Genomic DNA, 21,761 nt, shown 5'->3' on the forward strand with positions numbered 1-21,761 from the left:
TCAATAAATTTTAATAGCAAAATTTAAATTTTTTAATATAAAAAAACCTAACTGTATATTTTTTTAATATCAGTAAAATATTTTCAAAGGGAAATGAAAAAATGAATAAGTTGATTCTTAATGTTAGATTCCAGGCCCAGTACTAGATAAATACTGTTGAATTGATTTCTATTACAAAATAAGCTCCAAACCTCCTTAAATACGAGCTGAGATGGCCCAGTGTTTAGAACGCGTGCATATTAATCGATGATTTCGGGTTCAAATCCAGGAAAGCGTCACTATATATATGTATGTGCTTAAATTGTGTTTATAATTCATCTCGCCGTCGGTTGTGAAGGAAACCATCGTGAGGAAATCTGCATGTGTCTAATTTCATAATATTTATGCCACATATGTAATCCATCAACCCATTAGAACAACGTGCTGGAGTATATTGCAAACCCTCTCCTTAATGGGAGAGGAGGCCTTAGCCCAGCAGTGGGAATTTTACAGGCCATTACTGTTACTGTTACTGTTACTCCTTAAACAGCAAAAAAGTCCCCCATTTGCTTAGGCGTGGGTATTTATAGAAATGAAAAAAGATAATTTGATTATAGAAATGCATTTTATTTACAAATAAACTTAGTTTATTTCTTGAATTTTACATCCATCTATTTATAATTGTTAAACTATAATAATACTGATTATTTTGGCATATAATTTTAGTTTATCCACAGATATTTTAGCCTTAAATACTATTTATATAATCTAGAAAATTAAAATTACAATCCCTGAATCGGTGCGCTAAAATTCAAACTTTTAAGTGACTAGAATATTGTAATAAATACACTTAAAGCTAAATATTTACATTGCTTTTAAACTATATACATTTTTGCAGCTAGTACGGCAATTGAACTATATTTAAAGCATTGAATTAAAAGAAAATCTGTTTCATATTTCGCCAGTGTGAACTAACAAAATATACAGATTATTTTTATTTCATGATTTTAAAAATGGAATAAGAATAAATGGTAAAGATATTTTTTTAAATAATATATTTATAACACGCTGTGTTGCCATGCATTATTAGTCAATTGATAGACCTATAAAATTTTCGTATTTAAACACTCGAATTTGGATAAACCAGTTTTTGTCGCTGAATGAAGTTTTTCGTGACATAATATCTTCCATAGTTCTTCCACGATTTAATGAGAAGTCTTTGCTTAAAACCGTGGCAGAGTGTAATGCTACATGTGTCAGCCGAGCATTCCACCAGACATGTTACCATGTACACGCATGTGCCTGTTCAAGTTACCTGATTGTGAGAATCTGAAATAAAAGATTAAAGGAAATATTTTTAAAAGACAATCTAGGTAGGCAAATACGTTTATTAATTTATAAGAATTTATTCTTCCACTAAATATTAATTTTTAGTACGATTTTGCTAGCTATTACATTTATTACCGAGTTGATCATTAACAGATAACTTATTTGTTTGACTGGCTTCTCATTCCAAACTAAACTTTTAATAAAACAGTAATAATTAAAGGTTGAAAAAGAATACATTTAATTAAATTTATATTTCAAATAATTATATAAATGTATTGAGTTAGATTCGATTTCGAAAGTCAAATGAATTTTGTAAATCGTGTGCTTCATTTCATTTTATAAAAATAGTTCTTTTATAAAATTTAAATAAAGAAAAAAATATTTTTTACATACCTGAGTAGACATAATTTACATTGATAAGGTTTCTCCCCCGAATGTATTCTCAAATGCTTAGTAAGCGTCGAACTGTCTGAAAACGCTTTTTTGCAAGAGCGACATCTGTAAAAATAAATTTAAAGTCATAAACATAATTTCTTATCAAAGGTAGACGCAGCAAAAATAAAGAAAATGTATATATCTAATAAAGATATGGAATTTCCTATATTACTAAGAAAAATACTGAAAAATTAGTCATATTCGTATATTATTTAGCAAAACACTAAAATTTTTCTAACTTTCTTGTTGTCGTCGGCTTTGAAAGAGAAAATCTACCATCTATACATGGGATAGCATGGTGGTATATACACATACAAATAAATTATATAGAAGTGCCTAGAAGGGGGACATAATGTATGAACTGTTTTTCGTCTTTATATCAAGCTACTTACTGATACGGTCGTTCTCCTGAGTGTGTTCTCATATGCGTCGTAACACTAGAGCTTTGACTAAATCGCCTATCACATATCGGGCACCTGAAAATACGATTGATTGTAACAATATCCCGAAAAAATTACTTTGCAAAAAATACTCCTTGATTCCGACATATATTGTAAGTAGGTACTTTAATTTTATTAGTGTATTTTACTTTGGTAAATAATGACGATACATTTCACTTGCATAAAATACACTGTTATCGTGCAATATGTTATTATTAAAGAGGATCAATATTATTACAGTTATTTAAAACGGGTTATTTACCATATTTTTTTTTATTTGATGGACTTCGATATTTCGACATTACCTACAAATATCTTGTTCACGAAACATGAGTCAGACAGTGGAGTCTATCAAAAAAAACAATGTATAAATCCCGTTTTAAATAAATGAAATAATAAAAATAACTACATGTATATAAAATCTTACATAGGTAGGATTAAGATAATTAGTCAAAATAGGTTTTAAAATTATTCATCAACGACTTATTTAAATATAGTAACTGTTCGTATATCTGATAAAATTGTTTTTAATTATTCATAATGTTAATAAATGTTTTAATTATTATTTATTATTATTTTATGTATTTATAATTAAATCAATCACCTAAAAGGCTTCTGTCCCGTGTGTGTACGGACATGCGCCGTCAGATTGGCCGCTTGCGAGAAACTCTTATTGCAGTCTCCGCATCTGTAAGGTCGTTCACCTGAGTGCGTGCGGAGATGAGTCTTAAGAGTGCTCGGTCTCGCGTAGGTCTTGCCACAGATTCTACACAAGTTCGGTTTCTGTTCATCGTCTTCCGAACATCCACTTAGAGCACCGACCTGTGCCAAGCAAAGTAAATTCCTGATTCAATAATCAGTCTTCAATCACTTAGATAGCAAAAATTTTAACACAAAAATAATCAACTTTAAACTATACACTATTTGAAATCAAATTTATTATACAACAACAACAGTCTGTAAATTTCCCACTACTGTGCTAAGGCCTCCTCTCCCTTTTGAGTGAAGGTTTTGGAACATATTCCACAACGCTGTTGCAATGCGGCTTGGTGGAATACACATGCGGCAGAATTTATGTGAAATTAGACATATATTGTTCACGATGTTTTCCTTCACCACGGAGCACGCGATGAATTGTAAAGACAAATTAAGCACATGAATATTCAGTGGTGTTTGCCTGAGTTTGAACCCTCAAACATCGGTTAAGATGCACGCCTTCTAACCACTAAGCCATCTCGACATTACATATATTAATTTATATACACTAAAAAGTAAAAAATAATTGCGTATTCTTCTACACATTAATAATCAACTTACTTTTTCTGCTCATTAATATGTAGGTATATACAATATATGAATTTACCACGATAGAATATAAGTAGATATCTACTCCCTTTAAATGTAACTCACACGATGAATAACAATGATCAAAATATTTTTTAGAATTCTACTGAGTAAAATGAAATTATTAAATATTAGACTACTTAAAAGTCGATATACGATTATATAATGTATAATAATTGATATAATTTAACTTGTGGTAGCTTCACTTAATTGTAAAATGACGATAGTGCTTCTAAAAGTATACTTGAATAAAGTTTATTTTGATTTGATTTTATTTGATTTAAGAAAAAGAGGTAATAAACATAAAAAACTCCTCCTTTATTTTGGAGTCGGCTTAAAAGATTATTAGTATCCATGATAGAAGTTCATAATTACGTCTATAAAAACCTATATAGTAAAAAACAAACGCGCTTTCTTCTTCTTTTACATCTTTTTAAAAGATCTTTAAAATTAATCAACCGATTGTGATGCGGTTATTTAATTGATAGAAGAAACACTGATACTTATGAAGTTTCTGGTGTGATGTCCTAAATAAACACATCTTTTAGTATCAGTATTTTACCCGAGCGCAGTAGTGGCGGTCACTAGTTATAGTTAATTTTCCAACTAGTCTCACCTGAACTTTTCCCGACGCATTAACACACGTTGTGTATCCATAATCTTGGTGCATGGGGCCCTGATGGTTCAAAATGTAACCATTATTACTCATTTGCTCCTTCGGACTCTCTTGCATGTACATCTTCGATGGTGAACGTTTCAAAACCTGCCCCATGTTCTTCTGATTCGAAAAATTTGGCTTCTGTTGGAACAGATAATTCGGGTTTGGCTTTTGGGCGTTCTGTAGCTGTAACGGTTTAAATGTGGATGTCGCCGTTATTAATGGATCCGATTGGTTTGGAGTTCTGAAGTCCGCTGTGAATGAGTACGTGGCCGACGGGTAAGATGTGGGGATGACGTTTTGCGTTTGGGGATATACGACGTTCACGGATGGGGCTGCGGTGTTTTGATTCCATTGTACCTGTTAACAAGGTAATCGTTGTTCATTATATTTGTATAGGGTTAGTAAAAGCTGTCTAAATTATGTCAAATACCGATTCTAATTTAAAAAGGACGGAATCACCACTTTCACTCACTTGTGTATACTAGCAGTAATATATTATCTCAATCTAGGTAATTAAGTATGATTTACTTTTTTTAATTCAACAACTGTTATGTATTGTTATGATTTCGTTCACTTCTATTTACTTTACATGATACACATAGCTACTCTATGAGTATCAATTTTGGCACTCGCACGTAAAATTTTAAGAAATGACTGACGGTTGTATTTTTTGTTGTGTTAAACGTTTTAATATTATAATTATATTTAAAATCATATTGTTCTGTCAAAGTCCAGTCGAGTTCCATCGGATGATTCTTAAATTTTTCTTGTTAATTTTAATATTGCCTTAACTCTTTTAATAGATGTATTGTAAACTAATCGAGCCACAAATATCTGATGATATAGGTAACAAATACTCAATGCAAACTGACAAATACTCAATACTTAATGCAATATTTTTTTTTACAATTTTAGACGACCTCCGTGTCCTCCGGTCGAGTAGTGTGTCCACCGGTTTTCATGGGTAAGCCACTCCGAGGTCCCGGGTTCGATTCCCGGCCGAGTCGATGTAGAAATATTTTATTAGTTTTCTATGTTGTCTTGGATCTGGGTGTTTGTGGTACTGTCGTTACAACTGATTTTCCATATCACGAGCGCTTTAGCTACTTACATTGGGATCAGAGTAATGTGTGTGATGTTGTCCAATATTTATTTATTTATTGATTTAATGTTATTCAAGGATTTTATACGTACTTGAGAACACAGTTGGTCCGCTGGACAGCCATGCATTGTCATGTTCATAGAGACGTTGACACTCATGGTGGGAAATAGGGGGGTACCACTGTAGTGCTCATAGTACGGGTACCCTCCACCACTGTTTACCACCATCTAGAAACAGTTTTAAATACAGAACTAAAGCTAAACAAGAAAATCAAAATAATTTATAAAGTGACTACTACAAGACACAGCCCAAACTGAAAAAGTCGAAAATAGGAATTACATGAAACTGCACTGTTACATTTTTATATGCATATATTGTGTAAGGTACTAGGATTTCTTGTAACTGCTTAATTTAGAAAAGAGAGCTCCATTTGTTCCCATAAAATAATCCATTGGTGTTGCTAGTAATCATCCAATCTGCGAATAATTACAAACGACCAAATAGGCTATTTGACTGGTTTTTAAAATCCGTTTTATATTACTTAGTAGAGGTAAAGGAACCCAGTAAAAAATGATTTTATTATTTCTAGTCCATATTTGTCGAAAAAGTATCATATTGAAAATTCCATATTTTAATACCGCGCGAAAACGCTACTTAGACAATATGGCGCTACAATGGGGTCGGTGACGTCACTTGCCTGTTTATTAATCTTTGGTACATATAGTAGGCAGCCAAGCTTAACAAGCAAGTGAGTTCATCATAAGCCCGGCCAATCAAGAGCATTTTGTGTCACGTGACAAACGTTTAAAATAATGAATTTTTACTTATGGATTTTTGAATAGATTAATTATGATTTTCAACTTTCGTTAATAAGTAACCATTTTTAAACTCATAATATTGATTACAATTATTGACACTTTATTTTTCGCATTGTCAAATAGCCAATTAAAGGTACAGACTCAATATAGGCAAAACTGCAACTTTGTTCATTGTTCATTAAATGCATATGGAGTTCACCGAACATTATAGTTAACGAATACACAGCCCAAAGTATGTGCAAATTCCCGGTAGAGCAAAAGGATACATTCTGTAAACCCACAAATGTGTATTTACTTTGAATATTAATTATTGACTTATTAACAAACAGTCAACCATTACACTCACTGCTGGGATATGTCAGTATTTGTTTTAGATTTTATAGTTGCTTTCTTGCTTCGCTATAATATTCCGTATTAACTAAAATGATGAATAATCAGTAATCCTTTTTTATAATATGAGATTACTACGCACAATGCTTGAGTTTCAGAAAACACCAGTATTCTGTGAACACGCATGGAATATTACTGCTACGAGAAATTGTATGAAAAATCGTAGCAAGTGAGTTACTAATAAGTTTCACCACGAAATATACAATACAAATAAACAAATTAAAAAAAAACACTATACATTTACTACATAAGTATAAAAAAAAATCTTTAAATAATAAAAAATATATACAGTATGTATTGTATTGTAGTTTACATATATTCAAACTATTCCATTCAAAAACAATCAAGTCTTGCTGTGCGTACGTGTAATTAACAAAAATGTTTAAAAGTTACAATTTTGAACTGCAAAATGAAACAATTTTCGCTTTTACGTTTGGTTTCAACCGCTTTAATAATTTTCCGCCAGATAAATCTGCTATCAAAATACGATATGAAGCCTTCCAAAAATCAAAAGTTATTCTTAACTGCAATGCAAAATAAAGCTTATCATATAGTACGTAAGGACGAAAATTGAAAACGCATACAACCATTGTAATCAACTCACCGTAACCCACCAAATACTCATATAAGTATTCCTATAGAAATGACATTAATCCTCTATATTAATTACGAGAATTCCATAACCGCCCCTTTGAATTTTCCTATTCACCCTTGTCTACCCACGCAAAGGTAACAACCAAATATATATTTATCTCACTTGCACGGGTAAGATATTTACGAGAGTGAAAGAGATACCTGAGGGTGAACGGCGTCTGCCGCGCAGTCGCCATGGACGACGGCGTGTTTTAAGGAGAGGAGGACGTCCGCCGCTTCCCCACCTCCCCGTTCCCTGCATTCTCCCCCGTTGTTCCTGCTGTAAGGAATATTTCACTAAAGCTTTCAGGAGGGAGCCATTTTAATTTAGTTGCAAACTCAACATATTAATTTATTACTTCCGCATATTTATTACAAGTTTCATGTGTGTAAATATATACATTCTGATAGGAAAATCAAATTACTTTTTTAATTCAATATTTATATTGGATTAGTTATTATTATCATGGAATTGTATAAGTATTATATGTATAAGTATTATATATGGAGTCAAAGTAAAAAAACTACCACCGGTACGAAAAGGAATTTTGCAGATAATCAATATTTTAAAATTGTTTAAGCTACAGAAAAAAAACTATTATTTTTAGCATTATCCTTTTAAATTATATGTTATCATTATATTTAAAAGAAAGATTGTTTTTGCAGCTGTTACAAACAATAACTTGTCGTCTACCATCGCCATCATATTTGATATTCAATAGTTAATTATAAGTTTACTTGGTGGTAGGGCTTTGTGCGAGCCCGTCTGGGTAGGTATCACCCACTCATCAGTTATTCTTCCGCCAAATAACAGTACTCAGTATTGTTGTGTTTCGGTTTGAAGGGTGAGTGAGCCATTGTAACTACAGGCACAAGGGACATACCATCTTAGTTGCCAAGGTTGGTGGTACATTGACGATGTAAGGAATAGTTAATATTTCTTACAGCGTCATTGTCTATGGGTGATGATGACCACTTACCATCAGGTGGCCCATATGCTCGTCCGCCGACCTATAACATTAAAAAAAATAATAAAAAAAGTCCTGTGCAACAAACAAAAACAACAACAACAACACCAGTCTGTAAATTTCCCACTGTTGGGCTCAGGCCTCCTCTCCCTTTGAGGAGAAGGTTCGGAACATATTCTTGCATTAGAACAAAACTGAAGAAGATAACTAAATATTTTTTTTAAGTTGCATTTATGGCTTATTTCTAAAAAATATAAATATCTCTACAATTATTCAATTTTGTGCATCATGCATATATTAAATTATCGCGAATAGTCACCCCTGTTACTTCCTAAGGGGAATACGCTAAATTGCCATTAATCCTGTATTGACGTACATATTATATTCCATGTACATGTACATAACATGTAAGAAAATAGTAGAAAAAATGAACAATTATTTTTTAAAGATGGTATTATAACAAGTAACAAAAGAGGTAGCAGCCAGCAAAGGATAATAATTTCAAGTACAAGTCGCCTCATGATGTTTTCTTTCACCACCGTACACGAGATAAATGAACATTTACAAATGGAAATTCAATTATCCTTGCCAGTGAGATAACCACTTTGGCATTTGGGCTCAGATATAGCCGACATACAATATTCCTTAGCACAAACAGAACTAAATGTTCTCGGGTTTTCCTATTGAGAAATTATAAAAATTGTAAAAATATAACACGTGATTGAGATGATCATTGTCTGAATCTAAATTTAGTATTTTACGTTTACTATTTTTGTAATATAATACTCTCCTGTTCAATGATGTTTTCTGCGTTTAAACTGGTTTCATCTATGATGTCTCAAAACTGTAACAGAGCTTTGTTTTTTTTAGAAACGAACGATCGTAGAGTACATTAGTTCTGCCGGTTTGCTCGAGGTAAAACTTTTTTTCCATAATCTAAACCAATGACTCGTTATCATAAACAAAACAAAACTTTCAAGAAATATTGGTTTTCTACGCGATTAATTTAAAAGGCAAACATAAAATTAAATTTAATGCTTGATTAATATTCAAAAAATAACAATATTATTGATTAATTACGTGTGTCACAATCAAACGAATATATTAACTTTCGTCACGTTGGTTTAGGGACTAGTTAGGTTGGGTATTCTCAGGTCGATCCCGGTTGGCAGTGAGAACGAACGCGTCGTTTCGGCCCATTACAATCCGAAATTGAAACCAAGAAAACGCGTTTTCTATTACAGACGGTCTTTAGGAGGATGGCAGCCAGGATGGCTAGCAACGTTTAAAAAAAATGGTTGCTTCTTAAACCTACAATTACTCTTACGAATCGGAAGCCCGCATGAGCACGCCGACCACTACATTAAGAACAGAAGAGGCGATCTGACCTCATTTAAATCGCTGAACAGCGAGAAATGAAGAACACACTAAGCTTTTCCCAAGCAGTCATAGTCGGCATAGTTAAGCGAATAAGTCTATTGGTTCGAAGGTGAGAGGTACTGAAAGGAGGTCTATTGCTGTGAACGTCTTATTGCAGATGAAAGACGCAGGGCAGGTGCGTGAGAACTGGGCCTCCGTTTACACACTCCACCAAAGAAAACCGGGTTGAAGAATTTAGCGCTAAGCTCAACTTATCCCTCTAACCCCTTTAGATTGGGAGTTCTCTTAGGTCAAATCTCGGGGCCTTATCATTGTTTGCACAAGCGATCCCCTAGTGCAAAGAGAGAAAGTGTACATACCTTACTTCATACGGAAAAAATGTGTTTTTCCAATTAATAAAAAAGGGACCTATAGGCTAGAAGGCCACGGCAATTGAAGTCCTGGGTTCAAATGTCTAATCCATCCACAAGATTATATATTCTACCACAAATACTTTTAATTATATTTTGTTCCGGTTTGAAGGGTCTCAACATGTCATAAAAAGCCCAAATTTTGGGAGTTAAATACAATAACACTCTCGAGTCTCCGAAAAAGTTAGTCTTGCTTTCGAACTCTTTCCAAACGTGTTGAATTTCAGTTAATGAGTGAATGAAAAGAAAGAAACTGTGTTAAGTACACAATTACATAATATACTACTTTATAGTTAGGAAGTCTCTCAGTTAAATTGGTTGGTAAAAATAATAATAATTGGAAGTAATAAATACCATTTCGTTGATTTTCATGCAGGTTGTATAAAATTAAATTGTAACTTATAATAATTTATAACCAGTAACAAAATTATCAATAATAAATGATATTTTTGTGATTATGTTCTGTAGAATCGACTTTTCGAAACGGTGTTAGCTTTACGTTTTATTTATTTTGTTAATTCAAAATTCGACTTGACTGAGGGAAGTATACATATTTTGATTTTAAATTAAAATATATTCGCAATAGTATCTGAATACTCACTTATAACCAGAGCACGGTGAAAAGGGGAAGAGTGAAGGCAGCGGATCCAGTTCAAGGGGAGGTAGGGAGAAGGAGCCCATGTCCTCAGCGGGCCAGTTCGGTTCGCTCACATCGCCGAGTCCAACGTCGCACGGGGCGATAGAATCGCTCAGTGCGTTTAGATCGTCTCCATTGTCTGGACAGCAGTTCTCGTTTTCTTGCTGTAAGGATGACATGTTATTTTACTTAAAGAAAGTAGAAATTAAAATAATAATTATATATAACTATATATTACAAAACAAATTGTTGCCTGCATTGTCTGTTTGCCTGCCTGTCTGGGAAATTTAATTGTCAACGACATCAACAGCCTCTAAATTTCCTGTTGCTGGGCTAAGGCCTCCTCTTCCTTTGAGAAGAACGTTTGAAACATATTCCACCACCGTTCCGATTCTGGTTGGTGGAATACATATGTGACAGAATTTCTATTAAATTAGTCACGTGTAGGTTTCCTTCACCGCCGAGCACGAGATGATCGGTTAAGATGCATGCGTTCTAATCATAATCATCTATCATAATCCTGGTCTGTTAACTCAAAAACTAACGAACGACTTCCATACGGTTTTCATTATGGATGAAATTATTCATGACGAAGGTTGAAATGTATATTAAAAGTTTTTGGGACAATTTGGGCTGAAGTATGACAATGATTGTTTATAATTTCAGAAGAGATCATATTAACTGAGATATACAGTACAGTATAGTAACAGCCTGTAAATTTCCCACTGCTGGGCTAAGGCCTACTCTCCCATTAAGGAGAGGGTTTGGAAGACATTCCACCAGGCTGTTCCAATGCGGGTTGGTGGAATTAATTACAAGGTATAACTCGTTAGAAATCGGGAGCGGTTTTTAATGAATATATACTCAAGCGAAATGCTACTTTCACTGATTAATCACGAACACTCAGAAACTAGAATACAAACTTGAAATTTGGTAGGTAGAGTCCTTATAGGTTATATGAAGTTAGGCTGTCGTCCGCTACGAACGTATTATAAGAAAATCTACCTCTAAGGGTGTAAAATGGCTGAAAAGTGGTTTGAGTCGCAGGTTCTCTAGTTAATAATAAATGCGAACTAAAATAAGTTAAGAAGGATATTTTAAAGAGATATGTCTGTGTTTGTATGTGTATGTGATTGACATACAAGTGCACGTGTGGTTGTTTCCCACATTTGCGGTGAAAGAGATTTCATGGTCTTTAATGCATCGCTGGATGTAAGAGTACCTGAAGGTTAAAATGTCCATCCATCGGCCCGTGTAATAGAACGTAGGTTGATATAATTATAACAAAACTATTATGAATTATTATTTCTCTATGGCACAGAAATTAATCGTCAATTTTCTTATATCATGTTTTGATATATGTACTGGCACAATAATTAAAGAGAAGAAAACTGAAACATTCTTTACCAAGTGGTTTTTCCAAAAATACTTTCAATTTCTTGTTGAAAAATGTTGATAAATAATTTAAAATCTCTATTTGTTTCGCTTAGTTCTTTAATTATTCAGTGCTATTATTTGGTTTCCCAAGTCTCCGAGCTCATCAAGTTGAGTTTCAAGTTTTATAATTTTAAGAGTAGGTTTTCCAAGCTCTCGTTTGAAAAGATTCTGTAAGGTACTAACAGGTAGTTATAACTTTGAATTTAAATGAAAAATTTATTCATTTAACAATTATTTAAAACTAGCTGTACGCCTCGACTTCGTAGGAAATACATAATTCTCTCTATTTTCTACTTTAAAAGTCTTATTCTTTCTGAACTTCGAATAGTAACTACTAACTTAAGTTTTGCTGAATCTCCCGGTATTTCCTTAAAGAAATACTAAAGTTTCTAATTATCGGAGTGAATTTTTCATAACGTATATATTTTTTTCTATTATAAAGTTAAAAAAGACTATGCATTAATCGTAACAGTTATGGCGGACCAACGGAATATAAATTAGGAATGTTCTGCATAACAATTTATGGGGCGGGCGCGAAATTACAACGCCAACTGACGCCTTCACGAAACATCTTAAACACAGCTAGGCAAATATTCTGAGTAAAATTGGTATTAATAATACTATTTAGTAATAAATATTAGTATGACTTTATGAAAATCGAGGTGTAGATCTATTTACCTGACAGCAGTCCTCCGGTAGCTCTCTAAGCTGGTCGCAGGAGCAGGGCTGCAGTGGGTCGCAACAGAGCCCGTGGCAGCAGCCCAGGAACTGCGGATTGTTGGGTACGTAGCAATCCATCGCGCACGCCGCCGCGCAGGGGCGGATCACAGCTTCCGACGTTTAGCCATTCCTGCAAGATGTGGCCACACCTTTTAGATATACATATTTATAACTAATGTGACTAACGACGATGTATTGTTTCTCCAGTGTACTATGTTGATATATTTGCGTTTCTGTAGTTATGTTGTGTTGATTTTAGGTCGGTAGGAGTATTTGTTTTTAATGTTCATTGATGTAAGCGTTTGTAAATTTAACTAGTAACTAAAGAAACATACAAATTCTTCATAATTGTACTGTAAGTATAACGACGAATATAGTTCAATGTTTCATAATGCTTAGTGATTGTATCCTTGATTTTTATGGTGAAGGTATTGAAAGTATTTATAAGCTTTAAACTAAGAGAATAATGTAGAGCTCCACCTATATACAGTTTACACGTCAAATATTTCAGATTTTTTCTCATATCTCATTTTGGTCGTTTAATATCATAAGTTAGGTTGTTCATACAACACTTGTGTTTAAAGTTTCGTAATAAGTACAATAATGAATATGTACAGTCTTAAATATGCTCAAAATTCATGAAATGGCTTTATTCCTCTCTCAAATAATCCATTAATATATCATATGAAATGAAAACTTCAAAAACAGTTATAACTATACAAAATAAAAGACCATCTCCACTCAATTTTAAATCAGGCAATTGTTGGTATCGTCAACATTATAACAATAGAGTTAATATTATTCTACTTATTGTATTATTTATATGTTTTCATGAATTGAAGCTGAGATCATTGCATGTTCAGTTTCTTACCGGTTCTTGAATCTGAATCTGTATTCCAAACCAGTGGTAGCTTTACTTTTAATAGAATTTTGTAAAATTGCGATAAAATGTGCTTACTTGAATAAAGTATATTCAACCGACTTCCAAAAGGAGGAGGTTATCAATTCGTCTGTATTTTTTTTTTTTTTTTTTTTTATGTTTGTTACCTCATAACTTTTCACTGGGTGGACCGATTTTGATAATTTTTTTTTTGTTTGAAAGGTAGTGCTTCCCGTGGGGTCCCATTTTTTTTATTTTTTTTTTTTGACTTTCGATTTAGTTAATCTAATATTTTATACAACAGATTTATACAAAATTATTATAGCTATATAATTTTTATATGAATATTTAAATTGTACATAAATACGTCCAAGGCGGAAAGTAAGCACCGAATATTTTTGTACAAAGAGTTTTAAATTTCTGTGTCAGACTGTGATGAAAATTGTCACAAACATTTTGTTTAATTGTATCTAATTGTGTAATATTTTTAATTTATTGGCGTTTCATTTTATTTATACGTCCTTTTCTCTTTTGGTTATATTCTTATTGTGTTTTAATTTACTCAAACTCATCATTAGACATTAAATATTTTTTTATTATCATTCTGTTTAACATCGCGATAACTGTTTATGTATTTATTTTAAATTGAGCGATTTATTATATATTTTTTTCTTACTTACGTTGTTGCTCTGATAATAATTAAAAACAACGAAAGCGTTTTTTTGCAAATAAATAAATGAATGAATGAATGGGAAATTTATGATTTTGAGTATTTTATACCAACTTTATCATCAACTAAATCAGGTCAACCAATCCAAAGTTTCATTCTGTCTAATAAATTAGGCAGAATGAAATTAGACAAACAATTTTGTAGTTTTTTTTATGGTAGAGGTTGGCGGACGAGCATATGACGAGCTGATGGAAAGTTGTCACCATCACCTATAGATAATGACGCTGTAAGAAATTAACTATTCCTTAAATCGTCAAAGTACCACCAACCATGGGAACTAAGATGATATGTCCCTTGTGCCTGTAGTAACACTGGCTCACCCACCCTTCAAACCGGAATACAACAATACTGCGTACTAATTGTTGGCGGTAGAATATCTGATGAGTGGGTGGTACCTACCCTGGCGGGCTTGCACTAAGCCCTACCACCAAGTACAGTTTTTTAAGAAAATGATAAAAATGCTCAAATAATATATGGCGTATCAAATCTAATCAAATATGCTTATTTTTTTTTTTTCATGATATTTTGGTATTTTACGTATATCGAAACTTAAGCCGAGATATTCGATCGCCAAGTAAAAGGTGATATAATATTTTCTTTTAAAATAATCGAATTATAATCTCTTTTAGTACCTATTATAATAATTCGTTTCAGCTATGTGTTGAACAGGAAACCGCATCAAAATCCGTTTAGCGGTTTGTGTGTCCAGTCATGGAGAAATCCTAAAAAAATGTCTTTTGTAACGTTTAAAGTTTTTTGTAATTTATAAGATTTTTTAAAAAACAATTTCGCAAATTAATGTCATATTGCCTTTTTTCGGACTTAGCATACTTTTTATTGGTTTTGGAAAAGTCTATTTACACAAGTAATTAATAGATACACACATTATATTTTTATATTTAATATACATGATTTATTTAAAGCTACATTGTTAAACAATGTATCGCAAATTTCGTGCTTTGCGTCAAAAAGCGAAACCTGCGAGTAATTTTAATAACCATTCCAAAAAATCCATATATTTTCGTATTTCGGAATTATTATATGGTAAAATAACTATGGAAATTGTTTTTAACCACATGCTTAAAATCATAATAGTGCAACTATGTACTTACTACTAACATCTCGCTATAGCTATGTTATGCCAAATTTAAGTATTTATTTGCTAAAATACGTAAAATAACTTATTATTTGTAGTTTTAGAAATGGCTAGACTTGTTCTTAGTATGGTATCTTTAAAATGATTATATTAATTTCCGTAATAAATAAAAAATGTATGGTTATAAAAAAAGAAATATTTATAAGGCCGCATTTTGTGACAAAAAGGGTAAGATTTTAATTATTTTGACGACAACATCGAATGTTCCTACAAATTTATTTTAGATCTTTTTAAAAAAGCTTTTGTTTCAATTTAATTCTCTAAATATTCTTAATATCTTGTGTATAATCTACGCCCTTACATTGAATATTGAGTATATAGTAGGATTTTTATTATATAAGCGATAGAAATATGACATTTGATATTTAAGGTTAAACAGATGAAATAGTTTTTATTTTCTTAAGCCGTAGAGGTTAAAGGTCAAAGGTGTGAAAACAATTTTGGCGATTTCCAGTTTGTGATATATTTTATTCAACTAATTTGAACTTATTTGTAATTTATTTAACTCCTCGAAGATTAAAATCATTAGATATGTATTCTACCATTTCGTTATTTTACACGTTCCACGAAACTAAGTAGGTACAGTTGTTATTTATTTGAGGTTACGTCGCACTTTTTATTTTTAATTATTATCTATAACAATGAAAGTATTCATCATATAAGTTCAAATCGGTATGCAAACCTACTATGATACTTGATATCAATAGCATTTCCAATTATTTACTCTATATAATAAATTTATGAAAAACAAATAATCTTATGAATCATTGCTACGGTAATAAAATTGTCTTATAACTTTATAAAAATTATATTTAGGTTATTTTTAATATATATACATTTAATAGTAACCAAACTTTTTAAAGAGCAGCGCAATTGGCTTATTTATCGTGCATGAGCTGTTACACGTTCTCAGAAATATTTGCGCACCTTCGTTCCACACGGCAATTATATTTAAAAAAAAAATAACATTCTTTTTTAAAAGGAGCTATAATAATATTCATAGGTTTAATTAGCATGTACGCTGAAAATATTTACTGTCAATTATTGATTTTTTTCCGCATTAGAACACATATATCCTCCTTAGATCACACTTACGTTTAGCTTCTAGATGGTAAAATAAAATTCCTTACCTTTTTCGAAAAACAATCCAAAATAATCCAACAGTTTTCAATAGTATATATGTTAAAACACATCACAAAATCACAGTAACACAAAATAACTCTTCGCACTAATTAAATTAAACGTATCGGTAAAAGCATGCGCCATGGCAACATTTGAGCGCTCTATTTAAAAAAGTTAGCATTTTTCGATAGGACGAACCCTTGCAGGCTAATGTTGGTGACTAAATGACTATCTCCTGTTAAGTGCAGTCGCCACCCGCCCCTACGTTAATTGGCTGTTTGTATCAAAGTATCCAACCCCTCTGAAAAAAAAAACATGACATATTGTGCGCGGGAAAGTCACTGTCAACGCGTATCGGGTTAACATGGCTAGCTGCGGAAGCTATTGTTTTTGTGGTGAGGAGCGTTTAGTGTGATCTTATTTAGATAACTAATTGATTGAAATATTTTCTAGTGGTTTCACATATTTAATTATCGTTTATTTAAGTGGTTGTATACGTGGGTGAATTTCAGTAAATGATATATGTTTTCTTATAATTTATGATGCATTACAACTGCCTGCTTATAAAAAAATATCTAATACCTATAAAACTTTTTTGGAATAAATGTCAGTTAGTGGCAGTAATTCCATACGTAATAAGTTCTCTGAACGATATGATTTTTTACATCTATTTGTATTCCAATTTGGAATACAAATAGATGTAAAAAATTCCAAAATTAAATTTATCATATTAATAACCAATTCCTTCGGTAATGTATTTAAACCTTAAGAAAGCTAATAGGAGAAGCATCGGATGGTAACCTTAATTATATTATATATTATGTATTAAGTCGTATTCTTACATAACTTAAAAATAAATCGACGTAACTTAAAATTATTTCAATTACAAACAAAATTTAAAGATTATCGATATTAATAAAACCATTTATTCAATACAATTTATATCTATTTATTATTAATTTATATAATTTCACACATGATTATAATACAAGCTTGTTTTGTTATAAGGTCGTATAAATAAATGTTAATATTACGTTTTCTGACATATCGTTTTGACAGAACCTCGGTGAACGGGTATTGTACGAATATCGATTTCGTTATGATAGGCCACCCAGGTAGATCAGGCCATGCGGACAGCCTCCGTCACACCATATGACGAAAAATCCGTTCCCATGGGATCAGATCATGTCGTCACAGGTTGCGGAAACTATAGCTGACTTAATTTAATTATTTGATTTTATAGAAGAAAAAAATATAATTAGGTACATATTTACTTATATGGATTTTTCAATTTACAGCGTGATTAGCAAAATATAATTAAACTACCGGATATTATAAGAACTTTTATTTATATTTTTTTGTTGTTTTATTAAATATAAAGATTATTTATTATTGAAATGAAAACTCCCGACATTTTAACGATTATCGTTTTATTTGAACTTATCTACACAAAAACTTTAATAAATTATATATCTAAACGTTCATCATGAATAGCTTTGTCTATTATTGAAAACCGCATGAAAATCTGTTCAGTAGTTTTGGAGTTTATGACGAGCACACAGACAGAGAGACGCGGCCGCAGAACCTTGTTTTACAATATGTAGTCACGAGTCTCACGATTTTGAAGGGAACTAGAACTGCTTTATTCGTGTTTTGAAAAATATTTTTAACAAAACATCGAACTCGTTAATTTTGGTAAATAATTACTCATTGGCAAATTCTACAAATTTATAAAGATTTCTATTCCGATTAAACTTAGAATGTTACTGAGAGTCTGTTGTACTGTTATATATGATATTTCCTATGTACCTGATTTGAATAGTCTACCTTGCTGAATTCCGAAAATTAATCCTTGTAGCTGTAAATAGTGCTTAGAGTATATGCAAATACCTATTTATTTGGTGATAATAATTATTCATTTGAACTCACTTTATAATTATGTTTAGCGTAGGCATACTTTTTATTATTACTCATTATTGTGCTTAATTATTAATTTGTATCTGAAAAGTTATTGCACGCGGTATTTGCCTATAATTAACTTATTATTTATTTAGTAGCTTACAAGCTTAAACTGTCATAGATGTGATATGTTTTGTTGTTGTTGACTGAATAGAAATATAGGAAAAAAATAGTTCGACCGAACCGTATCTCGACGGTTCTTCTTCTTCTTCTTCTGCCTCGCCTTATCCCGTTACGCGGGGTCGGCTTTCCCAATCATGCGACGCCATTTGCATCGTTCTTGAGCGTCTTGTTCGTGAAGTCCCAACACCTTCATGTCCCTTTGGACATTTGTCATCCAAGTTGTTTGGGGCCTTCCTCTACCCCTCTTTTTTGTAGCGATGGAAAGGCACTTCTTAACCACGTGATCGTCCGGTCTTCTCATAACGTGGCCGTACCACCTCAATCTAGCCTCAGATTTTTTTTGGGATATGGGAGCTACTTTGGAACTTCCCCTTATATGTTCATTGCGCACCTTGTCTTTAAGAATAACTCCTCCCGACCACCGCAACACACGACGATTATGTTAATAAAATAGGATAACGGCTGAATGGCATCGAACAAGTTTCGAATCGATTGCAATGAAGCGACAGTTTGTTAATAGAATAGGCGCCCTGTATTATTACGCTATCCGATATTGTCGCTAATAACGATCAAATTCGGGGAAGTAATGACATATGGCAAACTTAAGGATAATATTGAATTTTAATTGCGTTACACGTTCCTTATTTGAAATGTTGCTCATTTTTTTTTTTCAAAGCATGCTCATGACATGATGTTCTATTTCCAGAGGTTTATTATCTCATTGTATAAATTGTTTGGACGGATAAATAATATACAACATTTTAAGTTAATATCAAACATCAAATAATTTATTTCATTTTGTGTGTTATTAGGTTTGTATACTATTGTTGGTTCAATTCAGGCAAGCCCTGTAATGTTATATGATTATATTATTCGTCGTGCTGGTGTTAAAGCAAAACTCAGGGTCCCATCCTGAGTACGATGATACGACAGTGTGATACTAGTATACGTCGTCGAATTGATGCATAAACACATTGAAGTATTTGTACAAACATGTAAATGCAGATAATCTGTATTCAGATATCTAGCATCCATCACTCCCTCTGTCTCCCTTACTCCATAATTTTAACTATAAAATCCTTGTAAATAGAATAATTTCAACACTAAATAATAACATAATAAAAATATGAACATCAAAAAAATGCTTAATTTATTAAAAAAAGTAAGTTAAGAAGCCTACAAACGTCGGACGCTGCTGATACGCAAAAACTATTCGAGAAACTTTTTCAATCCAAACATATTTTTGCACAATATTATACACCTGTACATTTTATTTTAATATCGTTTCAATGCCTTGGAGTTAAGGTTGTTTTTCGCTTGGGTTTATTGCTAAAAATATGCCAAGAAAGCGTGTGAATTTTTAGTATGAGTGCGCGCCCGGCGTTCCTTGCGACCATTCGGCTCATTGAACAGCGATGCCTGAGCCCTGGTGGTCTTAACCTCACACGAAGTTACTGGGACCTGTGAAAAAAATTCTAATGTTACATAGACTGAAAGTTACTTTTATTGGTCTTATGCGAATATCCCATTTTTGCAAAGAAAGTACAAGGTGAAACACTCTTTGTAATGGATCCAAAACGAAACATCGATATTATGCATATATGCATGCCTATATACATATATATTTACTTCATAAAAATATATATGTATGTAGATACAAGTATAAAGCGGACAGAATTAGAGTCCTTAAAAAAATTGTAGTTATTTTGATATTTACATTAAAATATGAATAACCCAAGGATTATTTTTATAAACAATATATTATAAACTTCAGTTTGTGAATCCATAATATTGAAATATAATCTTAACGTAGAGACATCAACAAACCTACTAACAATATTGAGAAGAAATCGATATTTCTTCTCAATATTGTTAGTAGGTTTTAGAAGCTTCAATAAAAATACAATTATAATATTTAATTAAAAATGTTCGCTTTACGGCAAACTAGTGTAAGCAAAAAAATTATATTTTTCGATATAAACATCCTATTAATTTTTCTTCTACTATTTACTCCAATTAGGAGTTTTAGGAAATAGGTACAGCACATTTATTCCTTATGACACATCTCCCATTTTAATTATATACTCTACTACAGCATTAAAGTAGGAGCCAAGAGATGAAATCTATACTGTAAATAAAATAATAAAAAAGAGTAGCTACGGAGTTTCTTGCCGGTAGTATCTACTTTCCGAAACGGCAGTAGTACAACATTTAATTCAACACTGTAACATGACTATTCTATCTACGTTTGATTAAGAACCTACTTGTAAATTACCCACTGCTGAGCTAAGGCCTTCTTTCCCATTAAGGAGAGGGTTTTGGAACATATTTCACTACGCTGTGCCAATACGGAATGCACAAGTGGCAGAATTTCGATAAAATTAGACACATGCAGATTTCATCACGATGTTTTTCTTCACCGCCGAGCACGAGATTAATTATAAACTTTAATTAAGCACATATATATAGTGGTGCTTGCCTGGGTTTGAAGATGCACGCATTTTTACCACTGGGCCATATTAGCTCAGACTACTTGAACGAAATATATTTAGATTGCATTTGTTTCGGTATGCATTACAAATGAGTACATATACATTTTATCCCAAAAAAACGACGGATGAACGTCCACCGACGGGTTAAAACGGAGGATATGTGTACTTCCTATTAAGTAGTATATTCTAAATGTTTAATATTATAATAAAACAAATTCCCTCATTAAGCTCGTCTGATCGGTTGTGACGTCTCATCCTCTATCCGGTTACGGTCACCCGACACTTCCGTTTCCGAACGATCGACTTTCCGACAGGTGACCGATCGATCGCTGTTCCGAAGGTAAGTGTAGAGCCTAAGGCTTAGAAATAATTTATAATTTATGTTAGTAATACGTCCAATTAATAAATAAACATTTTAATCTCTTTGAATTACTATGTGTTTATGATGTATAGAATATTAAATATAGTATCCAAATATTTGACAATGCGCCAAAGTGCTTTATGTAGACGTATGCTGTTATATTATAAATATAGTATTATATACTAATAAAGAAAGTCATGCTATGGAATGCCTAACCAAAAAGAATGCATAGGTACATATAGGTATATAAATTAT

General features: G+C 32.3%; 1 protein-coding gene across 1 annotated transcript; it reads right to left on the bottom strand.

Moving 5' to 3' along the window:
• Nucleotides 1–674: 674 nt before the first annotated feature.
• On the bottom strand, nucleotides 675–16,757 carry LOC124539836 (protein glass). Its single transcript, XM_047117195.1, has 10 exons — nucleotides 16,580–16,757; nucleotides 12,642–12,813; nucleotides 10,491–10,690; nucleotides 7,294–7,411; nucleotides 5,383–5,517; nucleotides 4,144–4,545; nucleotides 2,788–3,005; nucleotides 2,136–2,219; nucleotides 1,702–1,806; nucleotides 675–1,308 (listed from the first exon to the last, which is right to left on the bottom strand). The coding sequence occupies exons 2-10, from the start codon at nucleotides 12,759–12,761 to the stop codon at nucleotides 1,236–1,238; spliced, it is 1,455 nt and encodes a 484-aa protein (XP_046973151.1). The 5' UTR covers nucleotides 12,762–12,813; nucleotides 16,580–16,757; the 3' UTR covers nucleotides 675–1,235.
• Nucleotides 16,758–21,761: the final 5,004 nt, after the last annotated feature.

The sequence above is a fragment of the Vanessa cardui genome, chromosome 23 (assembly GCF_905220365.1).
Source record: "Vanessa cardui chromosome 23, ilVanCard2.1, whole genome shotgun sequence".
In the NCBI taxonomy this organism is placed as follows: Eukaryota; Metazoa; Arthropoda; class Insecta; order Lepidoptera; family Nymphalidae; genus Vanessa; species Vanessa cardui.

Coding starts and splice junctions, on each gene's coding strand:
- LOC124539836 (XM_047117195.1), bottom strand. CDS start 12,761: ATGGATTGCTACGTACCCAACAATCCGCAGTTCCTGGGCTGCTGCCAC. Junction 7,412..10,490: donor TCACCGTGCTCTGGTTATAA/GTGAGTATTCAG, acceptor TATTCCTTACAG/CAGGAACAACGGGGGAGAAT. Junction 1,309..1,701: donor TGTAAATTATGTCTACTCAG/GTATGTAAAAAA, acceptor CTTTTATTTCAG/ATTCTCACAATCAGGTAACT.